Here is a 12884-nt window from a genome sequence, read left to right on the forward strand (position 1 = left end):
ATGGGGGGTGGGGGGTTGTTACTTTGTGAGGGTGAAAAGGGTAACTATTGCATTGTTCTGTACACCTGAAACTAACAATAAATAAATAAATTAAATTAAAAAAAAGAAAAAAAAAAGATCTATGCTGTTCTGAAAGAAGTTGGAAAAGCAAAAGCAAAAAAAAAAAAAAAAAAAAAACCTGAAAAAAAAACGCATACAACAGAAACTATACATGGCCGGCCTAAAATATTTATTACTACCTGGCACTTTAGAGAAACAAGCTGCCCCCCTTGCTATAAATCAACCTTACATTTAAGGAGTTTTATTGTATGAATGTCAATTAGCCTATAATGTGGCATGCACTGATAATGAACTTGTTTTCATGTTGCTGAGTTATGAAAGCCTTCTCTAGTAATTTTGGATGTAAGATCACAAATATATGATCACAAACATGCTTCCCCCATCAGGAGCACATCTTTTCAACCGTTTAAAAGGGCAGGATTTCACAATTTTGTGAAGTCCAATTTATCCTATTCTTCTTTATTGGCTCATGCTTTTGGAGTTCTATCTAAAAATCTTTGTCTGACCTAAAGTCAAAAAGGTTTTCTCCCAGTTTTAAGTTTTACATTTATGACTATGAATCATTTGAGTTAATTCTGGATAAGGTGCAAGATAAAAATTTTCGTTCGCTGCTTGCTATATATGGTTATCCAACCATTCAACACCATTCATTAAAAAGACTAACTTTTCTCCAATGAACTGTACACTTTTGTAAACTGTGCATTGAAAATTGTGAGGGGGAAATCCAGTTTCATTTTCTCCAACTCACTGTGTCAGTATTTGTGGGTACATATTTGGACTTCCTATCCTGTCCCACTCAGTATTTCTGTGTGACTGTACCCACTGATACAGTTCTCTCTCTACACCAGTGCCAACTGTCTTGATTGCTATAGTTTTGAAATGAGGCCTGCAGGCAGGAAGTTTCAGTCCTCCAAATTTACTCCTCAATGTCAAAGCTGTTCAGGCTATTCTAGGTACTTTCCATTTCCATAAGAAGTTTATAATCAGCTTGTCAATTTCTACAGAAATTTTATTGGGAAGGAGTTGAACCTATAGGTTAATTTAGAGAAAACTAACATATCAACAATATTAAACACAGTAGTATACTCCTCCATGATTTCATGTCTCTTAAAATTTCTCCCAGCAATATTTTGTAGTTTTCTGTCTGTAAGTCATCCACATTTTAAAAATCAGATTTATCCCTGATAAGTCTATTTGAAAACTATTTCATTTGGGGGGAAAGAGTGCTATAAATGGCATTTTTAAATGTCAATTTCTGTTTGCATATGTATAAATACATACAACTGACTTTTATTTATTGGTCTTTTTCCTGCAACCCAGCTAACTTCACTTATTAATTCTAGTAGGTTTTTTCATATATACCATCAGATTTTCTACATAATTAGTCACATTATGTGTAAGTGACAGCTTTCACTCTTTCCAGCCTGAGTGCCTCTGATCTCCTTGTATTTCTGTCCTGCACTTGCTAAACTGGTGGTGCAATGCTGAACAGAAGTGGTGACAGCAAACGTCCTGGTTTTGCTCCTGAAGTTGGGAAAGCTTTTTTCAGTCTGTCACCACAAATGCCCATGAGCTCTTGGTTTGACAGAGGTGCCCTTTATAATGTTAAGGAACTTCTCTTCTACAGGCACACCTTGGAGAAACTGCAGGTCCATTTCAGACCACCTCACGAAAGCAAGCACTACAACAAAGCGAGTCGTGATCTTTTGGCAGGTGTAGGTTTTGTCTTCAATTTGTGAAGAAAAATGCAACACCTATGACACACAATAAAACAGGGTGTGCCTGTACTAGATTGCTGAATGCTTTTATCAGAAATAGATGTTGAAATTGGCCAAATGCTCTTCCGCCTTTCATCTGCTGAGATGATCATACAGTTTTTCTTTTCTATTATGTTAATTTCTAATGTGGAAACAACTGTGCAATATCTAGTGTAAACCTCACTTGGTCGCGTCTTAATATCCTTTTATGAATCATTCAATTTGATTCTCTAAAGTGTTAGGAACTTTTACATCTATGTTCATGCTGTGTATGAGTCTGGTTTTGACACAAGAGTAAAGCTGTCCTCAAAAAAAAAAAAAATGGGGCCGGTCGATTCCCATATGGACCAGTGAGCTGCGCCTGAGCTGAGCTGCACGAGCTGCCAACAGGTGGCAGGATGGCTCAGTTGGTCAGAGTATGTGCTCCTAACAACAAGGTTGCGGGTTCAGACTCCTGCATGGGATGGTGGACTGTGCCCACATGCAACTAAGACTGAACACGGCACCTTGAGCTGAGCAGCCGCGAGCTGCCGACAGGCAGCCAGACTTAAAGCTGAGCTAGCTGTGCCCTCCACATCTAAGATTGAAGGACAACAACTTGGCTGTTCCCCTTCCCCAATTCCCCAATAAAATCTTTACCAAAAAAAAAAAATGATTTGGGTTCCACTCCCTCTTGGCTTCCAGAGTTTCTGCTGAAAAATCTGATAGTCATCTAATGGGCTTTCCTTTATAGGTTACTGTCTTCTTTTCCCTGGCTGCCTTGAGAATTCTTTGTCACTAATTTTTGACAGTTTTAATATAATGTGCCTTGGAGAAGGCCTTTTTGGAGATCTATTATAGAACTGTACACTTGAAACCTATATAATTTTATCAACTAGTGTCACCCCAATACAAAGAATTGGGGATAATTACCTCCGCTCTCTGAGCTCACTTGTGGAGAACAGGTATTATCTGTCATTACATGTGTGATAGAAATCAGCAGTCATCTGGTCCTGGAGATTTATTTGTGGGAAGTTCAATTTCTCAAGTAGATTCAGGGCTAGATGAGTCACCTATTTCTTTTTGAGTGAACTTTAAACAGTGTGCATCCTTTGAGGGCCTTGTCAATTTCATCTAAAAAGTTTAATTTGTTTGCATAAAGTTGTCCATTATACCTCATCTTTCAATAACTGTACCTTCTGTGGAGATGAAAACTCCCTCATTCCTGATACTGATATAATTTATATATTCTTTTTGTTCCTGATCAGTGTAGATGGACATTTTATCAATTATATTGACTTTCTCAAAGAACTGACTTTTGTTTTCTTTGATTTTTCTTTGTTCTATTTCATGGATTCTTGTCTAATCTTCTTCTGCCTTTGATCTGGGCACTGAAATATCTTTCAGTCTCTACCTAACATGTTCAAGTTTTCCCTCCAGTTTCTTGAAGATATAGCATGTGGGTAAAATAACTGTTCTAATGTTCTTGTCTAGTAATTCTATCACTGTGTTATTTCTGGGTCAGCTTCAATTGACTGATTTTTCTTTTTATGCAGGCTGCATTTTCCTATTCTTTTGCATGCCTAAATAATTTTTTTACAGCTTTATTGAGACATAACTGACATATAATACTGTAAGTTTAAGGTGTACAATGATGGTTTGATACACATACATATTGTGAAATGATCACCACGTAAGGTTAGTTAATAGCTCCATCACCTCATATAATTAGTTCTCTTTTTTTTATGGTGAGAACATTGAAGATCTATTATCTCAGCAACTTTCAAGTATAAAATACAGTACTGTGAACTTTAGTCATTACGCTGTACCTTAGGTACCCTAAACCTGCTTATCCTGTAACTTGGAGTCTGTCCCTCTGACCACCACATCCCCATTCCCCCAACACCGTCCCCGGTACCCAGCACTGTACTCTCTGTTTCTATGAGTTCAGCTTTTTTAGATCCCACATGTAAGTGAGATCACACAGTGTTTGTCTTTCTCTGACTCATTTCACTCAGCACAATGTCCTCAAGGTCCATCATGTTGTCTCAAACGGCAGGATTTCCTTTTTTATGGCTGAATACTATTTCGTGTGTGTGTGTGTGTGTGTGTACACTCACACAGACATAGACATAGACAGACAGACACACACACAACCACTTCTTTATCCGATCATCTATTGATGGGCACTTGGGTTGCTTCCATATCCTAGCTATTGTGAGTAATGCTGCAGTGAACATGAGGGTGCAGGTACCTTTGTGAGATAGTGATTTCATTTCCTTCAGATAAATACCCAGAAGTGGAATTGCTGGGCCATAGGTAGTTCTATATTTAATTTTTTGAGGAACCTCCATACTATTTTCCTCAGTGGCTGCACCAATCTGCAATCCTACCAACACTGCCTGAGGGTTCCCTTTTCTCCACATCCTTGCCAACACTTGTTTGCTGATTATTGATGACTACTGATGCCATTCTGAGGTTTGGGAGCAGGCTCTATCCTTCCTCTGTGGGCTCTGGGAACAGTCCTAATCCTTGTAGATGGTGTGTCCCTTGGCCTCGGGCACTGTCTTCATACACGTGACTGTCAGTACTCAGCTCTGCACATCAGCGCATGTATTTTCCTGCCTGTCACCCAATGTCTACTCTGTTCTTTTCTATATATTGGCTGGTGCTTTAGTTACTTCAGATACAAAGGTCCCTGTTGCTCCAACGTGGCAGTTCCCATTAATTTTTAAAAACTAGTGGGCTTGGTTGCTTTGTTTAAAAAAAACTGTCATGTGTGTGTTCCTTTACCCTTACTTGCTATTCCCCCTGTATTTACAGTTTTAATGTCACTCGTGTTAACTAAGTGCCAACAGTGACTCAGCGAGTGACTGGGGATCAGGGAAGGGGACATGGTGAAGAAGGACAAAAGGAAGCTCACCATACTTAGTACTTAGAAATCAAACACTCAGAATTGATTCCCCCCCAAGACACACTGTTATAAGGGTTTATTTCTGTCAAATGAGTCATTAACATTTAATTTGATAATTGTAAGTGTTCTTCTGAAAAACCAAGAGCCAACACACTAGACAGCACAAGACTAACAAACCAACACAGAACATGCGTGTTCTCATCATACCTTCTGTTGCCATGCCCCAGCTTCCCATCTTCCGCCTCACCCCAAGAGTAAACCTCTCCTTCCGAAGACAGGGCAAGGCAGTGCTTCCCGCCTGAGTTCACGGCCACCTTCCTGATGAACACGTGCTGGATGGACTCCAGTAACGTAGGGGTGGACACCGACTCAGTCCCCCCAATTCCCAGTCGGCCGCCTGCACCATACCCAGTGGCATACAGCTGGAGAGGAAAAAGCAATATGGACATCAGACTGTACCTAAAGAGCACCATGATCCCAATTAGCGCTCTAGACCAGGGGTCGGCAAACTGCAGCTCGCGAGCCACATGAGGCTCTTTGGATGTGGCTCACGAGCCACAGTTTGCGGACCCCTGGTCTAGACGTTTCTACCATAGAGAAATGAAATCTAAAATGAAAAATCACAGGCATTTCTAAGACTTTCTTTGTGCTTTGTCAGAGCTCTAAAATTGAAAGAAAAAGTAATGACTGTTAGAAATACCAAATTCACGAAATGTTTTGAAAATAAGGTCTTTTTCTTGAAAGCATTTCTATTTTTGTCTACAATACCAGCTATAATTAATACTAAGAAAAACAAAAAAGATTTAATTATCTACTATACACAAACCCCTGATAATAATACCCACAGAAACAGTGATAGGAAAATTATAAAATATATTTAATATTTCAGCAAGGCAGCATATAAATCACACAGTAGAATGCACTATTTTTCTTTCACTCTAAGTGGGTGATTGTTTTGGGACACAAAACATCTTTACCATTTATTTAAAAAAATCAGACAGGCATTTCCAAACACACATCAAACATCTCTCCCATAAAAATCTAAATGTTGTTTCATACTGTTTCGAATGTGTTGCTGGGGATTGAAGAAACCTCAAGAACTAAAAGACGAAGTGAACCCAAGAACTCAAATAGACAGATGAGCCCGAAGCCAGCTTCCCCAGGCAGGCAGGTTTGAGAGTCTCGGGCTGTGGGGGAAGTCCCTGAAAGGAGAGACCTGTAGAAAGCTGGGGCTCTGAGGGGCTATGCGCTCACCCTGACTGTGAATGAGAACTAAGAAGAGAACAGAGAACATAGGTTGGTCTTCAGTCTGAATTATGCTCCGTATGGTCTAAACCCTCAGGTAGAGAATTTAATTTATAGTGTCTTACGATTGGTAGTACCCAAGGGTTATAAATTCATTTTTTTTTTAAGATTTTTTATTGGGGAATTGAAGGAGGGGAACAGTGTTGGAAAAATGGGGGAGTGGAGCCAAGTTGGGGAATTGGGGAAGGGGAACAGCCAAGTTGTTGTTCTTCAATCTTAGTTGTGGAGGGCGCAGCAAGCTCAACTCCAAGTCCAGTCGGGCAGCTCAGCTCAAGGTGCTATGTTCAATTAGTTGCAGGCGGGCATAGCCACCATTCCATGCGAGAGTTGAACCAGCAGCTTCATTGTTAAGAGCGCACGCTCTATCCACTGAGCCATCTGGGCGGCAGCTCAGCTCAAGGTGCTGAGTTCAGTCTTAGTTGCGGGCAGGTGTAGCCCATGATCTCAAACAGGCAGCCTTGTTAGAAGCACATGCTCTCACCAGCTGAGGCATCCTGCCACCTGTTGGCAACTCAGTAGCAGCTTAGCTCGGGCGCAGCTCACTGGCCCATGTGGGAATCGAACTGGCGACCCTGTTGCTCAGAGCTCACATTCTTGAGCAAGCTCTTAACCAACTAAGCCACTTGGCCGGCCCTATAAATTCTCTTTTGATGATTGATTTCAAACCAGGGCTCAAGGAAGTTCTAAAATGTTCCAAGGAAAATAGTGAGCTCATAGTTTAAAATTCTCATCATACAAGAGGAAAGAAGGCGTCATCAGTGAGCACCAGAACAACAGCTCAATGTTACGTTTAAAGAAATAAAAGCTTGAAAATATCCCTAAGGAATAAGAGACTATAAGATAACACAAAGCAGAACTTCCAGAAATTAAAAATAATTGAAATGAAAAACCCAGATGTATTAAACAGCAGATTATAAACTGGTGAAAAAAGTCAATGAACTGGAAGATGGATCTGGAGAAATTGTCCAGCACAGGGCACAGGGACACAGAGAAAAAGGAAATACGACAATGGTAACTCGAGGACAGAGGAAGGCCTTCTCATTCGAACATCAATCAGAACTGAGCTTCAAATGGAGACCATGCAATGTTTGAAAAACAAATGTCTGGGAATTTACCAGAGTTGTTGAAAGACCACTTCTCAGAGCCAGGAAGCCCGCCCCCTGACCCCACCACCTGACAAAAACAAAACACAACAACACAACAAAAAAGGGCAGCAAAAATCAAAAGAAATCGACATCTAAATATATAACAGTGAAACTGTAGATCACTAAAGAAAGATCTTAAAAGCAGCTACAGAGAAAAGATTTATTACCTTCATTTGGGTAAAAATTCTTCTGACTGCTAATATCCCATCAGCAATAATGAAGGCCAAACATCAGAAGAAAACTTTTAATAGGCTGACTGAAAATAATGGTCAACGGAAAATTTTATACTCTAGAACAGGCTGGCAAATTATGGCCCATGGGACAAACCAGGCCCACCACCTACTTTTTATATAAAGTTTTATTGGAACACAGCCACGCACATTAATTTACATATTGTTCGTAGGTCTGCTGATAGTTGCAACAGACCATATGAGCCACACAGCCAAAAATACTATTGTGCCATTTACAGAAAGTGTTTGGAACTCTTACTCTAGAAAAGAACAAAATAAAGATACTTTCAAATAAACTAACAAAAACAATCAGACGAATAACCAACTAAAGACCCTCACTAAATGAAACAATAAAAGTAGAAGAAAAATGGTCACATAGAAATGGTGATCAGAGATGTGTGTACCATTTGGGGAAATCCAGGAAAAACGGAGTCTGTATAGAACAACTATAGTGCCTGTCACCAGGGCACAGGTTAGTGCCGAGACGCAGCATAACCAAGGGTCAGTGTCTGCATTATCTGGGAGGAGGGCAGACATACTAACTATCTCTAAACTTTCAACGTTCATGTTAGAAGAACCATAAAACAACTAACAGACACAGAATTCTCCAGAAAGTTGAAAAAAGAAGGCTAAACTTCAACCCTTCTTCTGAGGCTAGCACCACCGTGATACTCTTGGTGGCAGCCTCGGACGTGGTTCCCAAGGGTCCCTGCCCCGCCCCATGTGATCCCCTCTCCTTGAATGTGGGCTGGACCTACTGACTTGCTTCTAGTGGCGGGAATATGGCAGCAGGAACAGATTGTCACCTCTGGACTGGGTCACACATGACCGTGCCTTCCATCTTGCTCTCATCTCACTCTCTCGTCCCCTCTTCCCTGGCTCACTGACAAAGCCAGCTGCCACTCTGCGAGGTGGCCTAGAGCAGGTGGCAAAGAACTGAATTGTCCTCCATGGGTAGAGGACTGGCTAGAGGACTGAGCCGAGCCACCTCCAGAGTCCTGACCCGGGGAGACTGCAAGATAATCCATCCAGTGCACTAGCTCAATCCACTAAAGGAGCAAGCATCCATAAAATATTTTTTAATGTAGAAAGAGTGTTTGGCAAAAGTCAATCTCCATTCATGAACAGAAACAGAAGGGACCTTCCTTAATCTGACAAAGGACATCTACCAAAACACACAGTGATGTGGGGAGCATTCAGTCACAGGGTTTCCTTTGCAGCCTGGATGCAGACAACAGGCCCACGACAAGCACCGCTGTTCAATACTTCACCACACCCCACCCAGCACAATAAGCCCCCTTTCTCCCAGACAGGTAAACAGGAAAGGAATGAAACTCATTTACAGATTATGGCTCTCTATAAGAAGATACAAAAAATCTTGAAATACATCACAAAGAAAAGAGAGAATAAAGTAACTAGACATAAAGTCAACATGTACACATCAACTATTTCCACATAACAGCAGCACTTAGCTTTTTAAAAGCATTCCAACAGCAAAGACAAAAGGAAAAATCCAACAAATTACTGACATGCAAACAACTATGATACTTATGTGTATTTAAAACAAAAACTGTAAAGCTACGGAGCACATGAAAGGTCACACAGGAACGCCTCTGAGTGACAACAGCTCCGAGCGCACTGTCAGAACTGTTACCCTTGAGGTGATGTTTCTGTGCGAAGCCCCACACATACCACAAGCCAGACTGCAGCCACAGCTGTCCCCAGGGTTAATGTCCGTATGACACAGGAAATGCACTCTTACCTTCCCATCGGCGGTCACAGCAAAGAGAGTCTGCTCCCCTCCAATTAACTGCACGGGTCTGAGAGTCGCCAGGGCCTCACATGGAGTGGGGACTTTGACCTTGGCTCCTTCGATGCCCCCAAGCTGCCCCCTGTGATTGTGTCCCCATCCATAGATGGTGCCGCTGCCGCCAGCAGAAAGAGTCCAGTCATCCGGGCGCCTGTAAGGGACAGTAAACGAACCGTCAGCATGGGAAGACATGAGACATGCACGCCAACACCCATGTCGCATCTGTGGTGACCTGTTCATCCACTGCACAAGCTGCTCGTCCTGCTCTCTCTTGAAAACGTCGTGGCTCTCGTGGAGGACGTCCATGCTTTCACTGTCTGCCATGAGCTCCCGGACCTTCTTGGCCACCTAGAAGTATTATTAGGAGGTCGTCAGTCAAACTCTCCCCTCTCAAGAGTGACACAAGCAATGTTAAGGCAAGAAGACAGGAAGAACCCCACCCGAGGATGTGCGTGTGAGAAGGCCAACACCAGCACGGGTTTTATGGTTACTAAGCAGAAACAGTGATGACATGATGTCCACAATATTAACTGCCTAGGCACTACCCTTACATCTTTACTAAAAATGAACTTGAACTGAAGTACACTTTCACCTATGTGCTTTCTTCCTTACGGTTTCCTGGTAAGAGAAATGGCGCTGTCGCATAACATGAGCACGTTTTACAATGCAGCTGATCAGCGAAGACATTTTTGCATCAAATGATTCCAAAACGACACATAGTACCTCGTCGAGAAATGCACGGGGCAATGGGGTCCTTCTGTCCAGGGCCACGGCGACGCGGGAGGCCATGCAGTACCTCCGGAACCAAGCCCACTTATGCGTCTCAGCACAGCAGGGCAAGGTGTCCAGTTCCAGGTCACAAGCAAGGGCCACCAGGACCTGCAGCCACCAAAAAGCAACAACACAGACACTCAGAAAGGCAGCCAAAGTTCCACTTCCCCGACGCCAAGTGCCAACGACAGCCACCATCACGGGTCCTGCGGGACCTCGTTCAGAAGCGCCTTATCCCCGCTGACCACCGCTGATTTTATTCCTACCCAGTTTCCAACGATGCACACGGCCTAGGACGTCAGACCCACAAGTGCTACCCTTCCCACCTAAGTTGACGCCCCGCAAAACACGCCGACCCTTATAGCACAGGGCTTAGGTCAGTCACTTCTGAGAATCCTTCACGTTCAACGACCCTGACCCCGTGACAGCCCCTCAAGGCCCTCCGTCCCGTGTTACCTTGAAAAACGGGCTGTGCAGCAGCTGCTTGCCACCCCGCACAATGGGGTCTTCATACTCAAACTGCCTCTGCAGCGCTTCCGGGAGGCCTTTCACCAGAGCAGCCAGAGCACTGCCAGTAAAACTCTAAGGAAACAAGATTGCATCCTATCCCAGGAATCCAAAACGCAGGGGAGTTGAGCGTTTTGTCTCTGTGAGTCAAATGTATTATTATATCAATACCAGTCTCCATGAAAAAACATGTATTGATATTTTCAGATAGAAAAAAAACTAAGAGGGGATGATGAATACTAAAATAAAAAGTGGGAGTTGAAAATTCACGTCAGAATGGTTGGTCTCAACTTCAGGACAGCAAGCCCGCGGAACCAGTCCTTTCTGGCATACAAACCCATCTCCCATCGTGGTCCGGATGGAACATTTTTTTACGGCAGCTACCTCAACCAGCAAAACAAAGGGAACGGTGAGTTGGCCTCGCAAAGCCCTATAAACACCACACTATGCTCATAGCATCCACACATGACTATTTCTAAAATCAAAGCCCAGCCCTCACTCAGTATAGGGGGCAATAGAAGGGGCACGCTGTGACAAAGGCTGCCTCATTCTTATGTGGCATGTCCCAACTCTTGTCTGTGACTTGGAAGTTTAATGGCATGTTCCATACCAAGGCCCTGGTGTCCCCGTCATTGTCTCCCAGGAGCCGGTGTATGTTGATCGATTGCCCAAATTCAGTTGTAAGCAGCTTCCTCAGTCTTTGAAGGGCCCACATTCTATGGCTGGCAGCTGAAACGACCAACAGAGAACACCAGAAGCTTGACCACTTTTCCCACTCAGTAAGATAGTCATGGCCACACAGGCGCCACTTACCTAAGGCGCTCAGCTGTGCGCACGCTGCCAGTGACGCTGCCAGCCGGGGGACGATGCTTCTGTTGGAGGCGAGGTTAAGCCGAAAGTCCAGCAGACATGTCACCAAGTCCATGGATGGACAGGAGAGGACACATCGATCGGAAAGAAGGTCTTTAGGGCCTGAGGAATGAACACCACGAATGTCCCTGTGTTGGACAGGGCGAGGGCTGCCCCACAAGAAGACTCGCACACATGGGACCAACAAGAAAGGGGCCTCGTCCACCTAAATGCCACAGCTAGGGGGTACCCACAGGCCACCATGTCTGTGTCACATAACTAAGTTCTGTACTCTGATATTGTATCTGAAAATCAAATAGCTGAAGAACTGCAGCCAGCAACTGCTGCTTTCCCGGTGGTGAGAATGGAGCACTGCCTAGGGCAGCCAGACAGCCGGGGAGCTGTCCACGGTGCTAACCATCAACAGTGGGGCATGCACAGAGCTGGCTCCCAGCACAGCACAAGGAGGCCGCAAGTCCTGCATGAGCACCTGCAAGCCGCCAGCCCCCTCACCTGCAGCCGGCATGATGGGGTAGACAGTGAAGCGCCAGCCCCACCCGTTCACGGACCCATCGCTGATGAACTTCCACTTGAGCTCGTCCCCTGGGATACGCAGCTCGCTGGACCAGTCGGACCACTCTCGGCCTGTGGGGCACACCTGCTGTTAGGTTCATTCCACCATCCAACCAACACAAACTTCTTTATATACAAACTGGAGCTAGTCACGCTGTCTGAACAACAGTGGCTGCTCCAACCCAAGACCTCCCAAGTTTGAGTTCACTGCACTCCTGGTGAGTCACATGTTGACTCAGTGAACCAAGTGCTGGGGGACCGGGGACAGGCGAGGCTGCCACGATTGATGAATATGCTCACACCACTACTACGTAGTGTGAGAGGCCCACACAGCCAATGGGCATCCACACCCAGATCAGGGCCCACCGGGGGGTCTCCTGGGAGGTGTGACAAGATGGCCATTACTCAGGCAGTGGGAGAAAAAGCCCCAGCTTCTCTCTCTCACAGGGGGTGAAAGTGTGCAAAGCCTGGGCATGGGAGGGCCACCCTCAAGGAGCTTGGAGCAGCCCAGCCAGGGCCCAGGTCCTGGAGTGCCATAAACAGGAGCTGGAGAGACAGGTCCGCAATGTGCCACCCAACCAGGTTCCTACTTAGAAGGCCATGGGGCAGTGGTGTGGGTGGCCTGGAGGGGACTCCTGCTGAAAGCAGAGAAACCAGGCACATCTGACTACATTACTGGAAACTACAGTCATGTGTCACACTGCCAGAAAAAGTCCATGCCCATCTGTGACTATCTTACTTTAATCAGAGCTTTAGACCAGGGTTTAAATAAGTAACCTCTTATAAGTAATGTTCTGCGGGGATACTGTCAGGCTGTCACATACACTCGGTCTGGCTGCTTTCGCTCTAAAGGTAGATGGGAGAGGTGAGGTCAGGAAGCTGGCTCTCCTGGCTTGAGATGAAGGAGGAAGTCTCCAGAGGAGACCCCACACACACACCTGCACTAATGGCGCTGCAAAGCCCAGTGAAAGAGCATTTCATCAG

At 44.5% G+C, this 12884-nt stretch overlaps 1 protein-coding gene across 1 annotated transcript in view; it reads right to left on the minus strand.

Annotated features, from left to right (window-relative positions):
• The window catches only part of HERC2 (HECT and RLD domain containing E3 ubiquitin protein ligase 2), a 156464-nt gene that overhangs the window by 15961 nt on the left and 127619 nt on the right, over positions 1-12884 (minus strand). The window contains exons 71-78 of the mRNA XM_019628905.1: positions 11841-11972; positions 11292-11450; positions 11089-11207; positions 10428-10553; positions 9924-10079; positions 9433-9548; positions 9153-9351; positions 4830-5132 (exon numbers count right to left, since the gene is read on the minus strand). Of these exons, the coding sequence (XP_019484450.1) occupies positions 4830-5132; positions 9153-9351; positions 9433-9548; positions 9924-10079; positions 10428-10553; positions 11089-11207; positions 11292-11450; positions 11841-11972 (1310 nt within the window). The remainder of the gene's footprint in view (positions 1-4829; positions 5133-9152; positions 9352-9432; positions 9549-9923; positions 10080-10427; positions 10554-11088; positions 11208-11291; positions 11451-11840; positions 11973-12884) is intronic.

This window comes from Hipposideros armiger, unplaced genomic scaffold, assembly GCF_001890085.2.
Source record: "Hipposideros armiger isolate ML-2016 unplaced genomic scaffold, ASM189008v1 scaffold_814, whole genome shotgun sequence".
Taxonomy (NCBI): domain Eukaryota; kingdom Metazoa; phylum Chordata; class Mammalia; order Chiroptera; family Hipposideridae; genus Hipposideros; species Hipposideros armiger.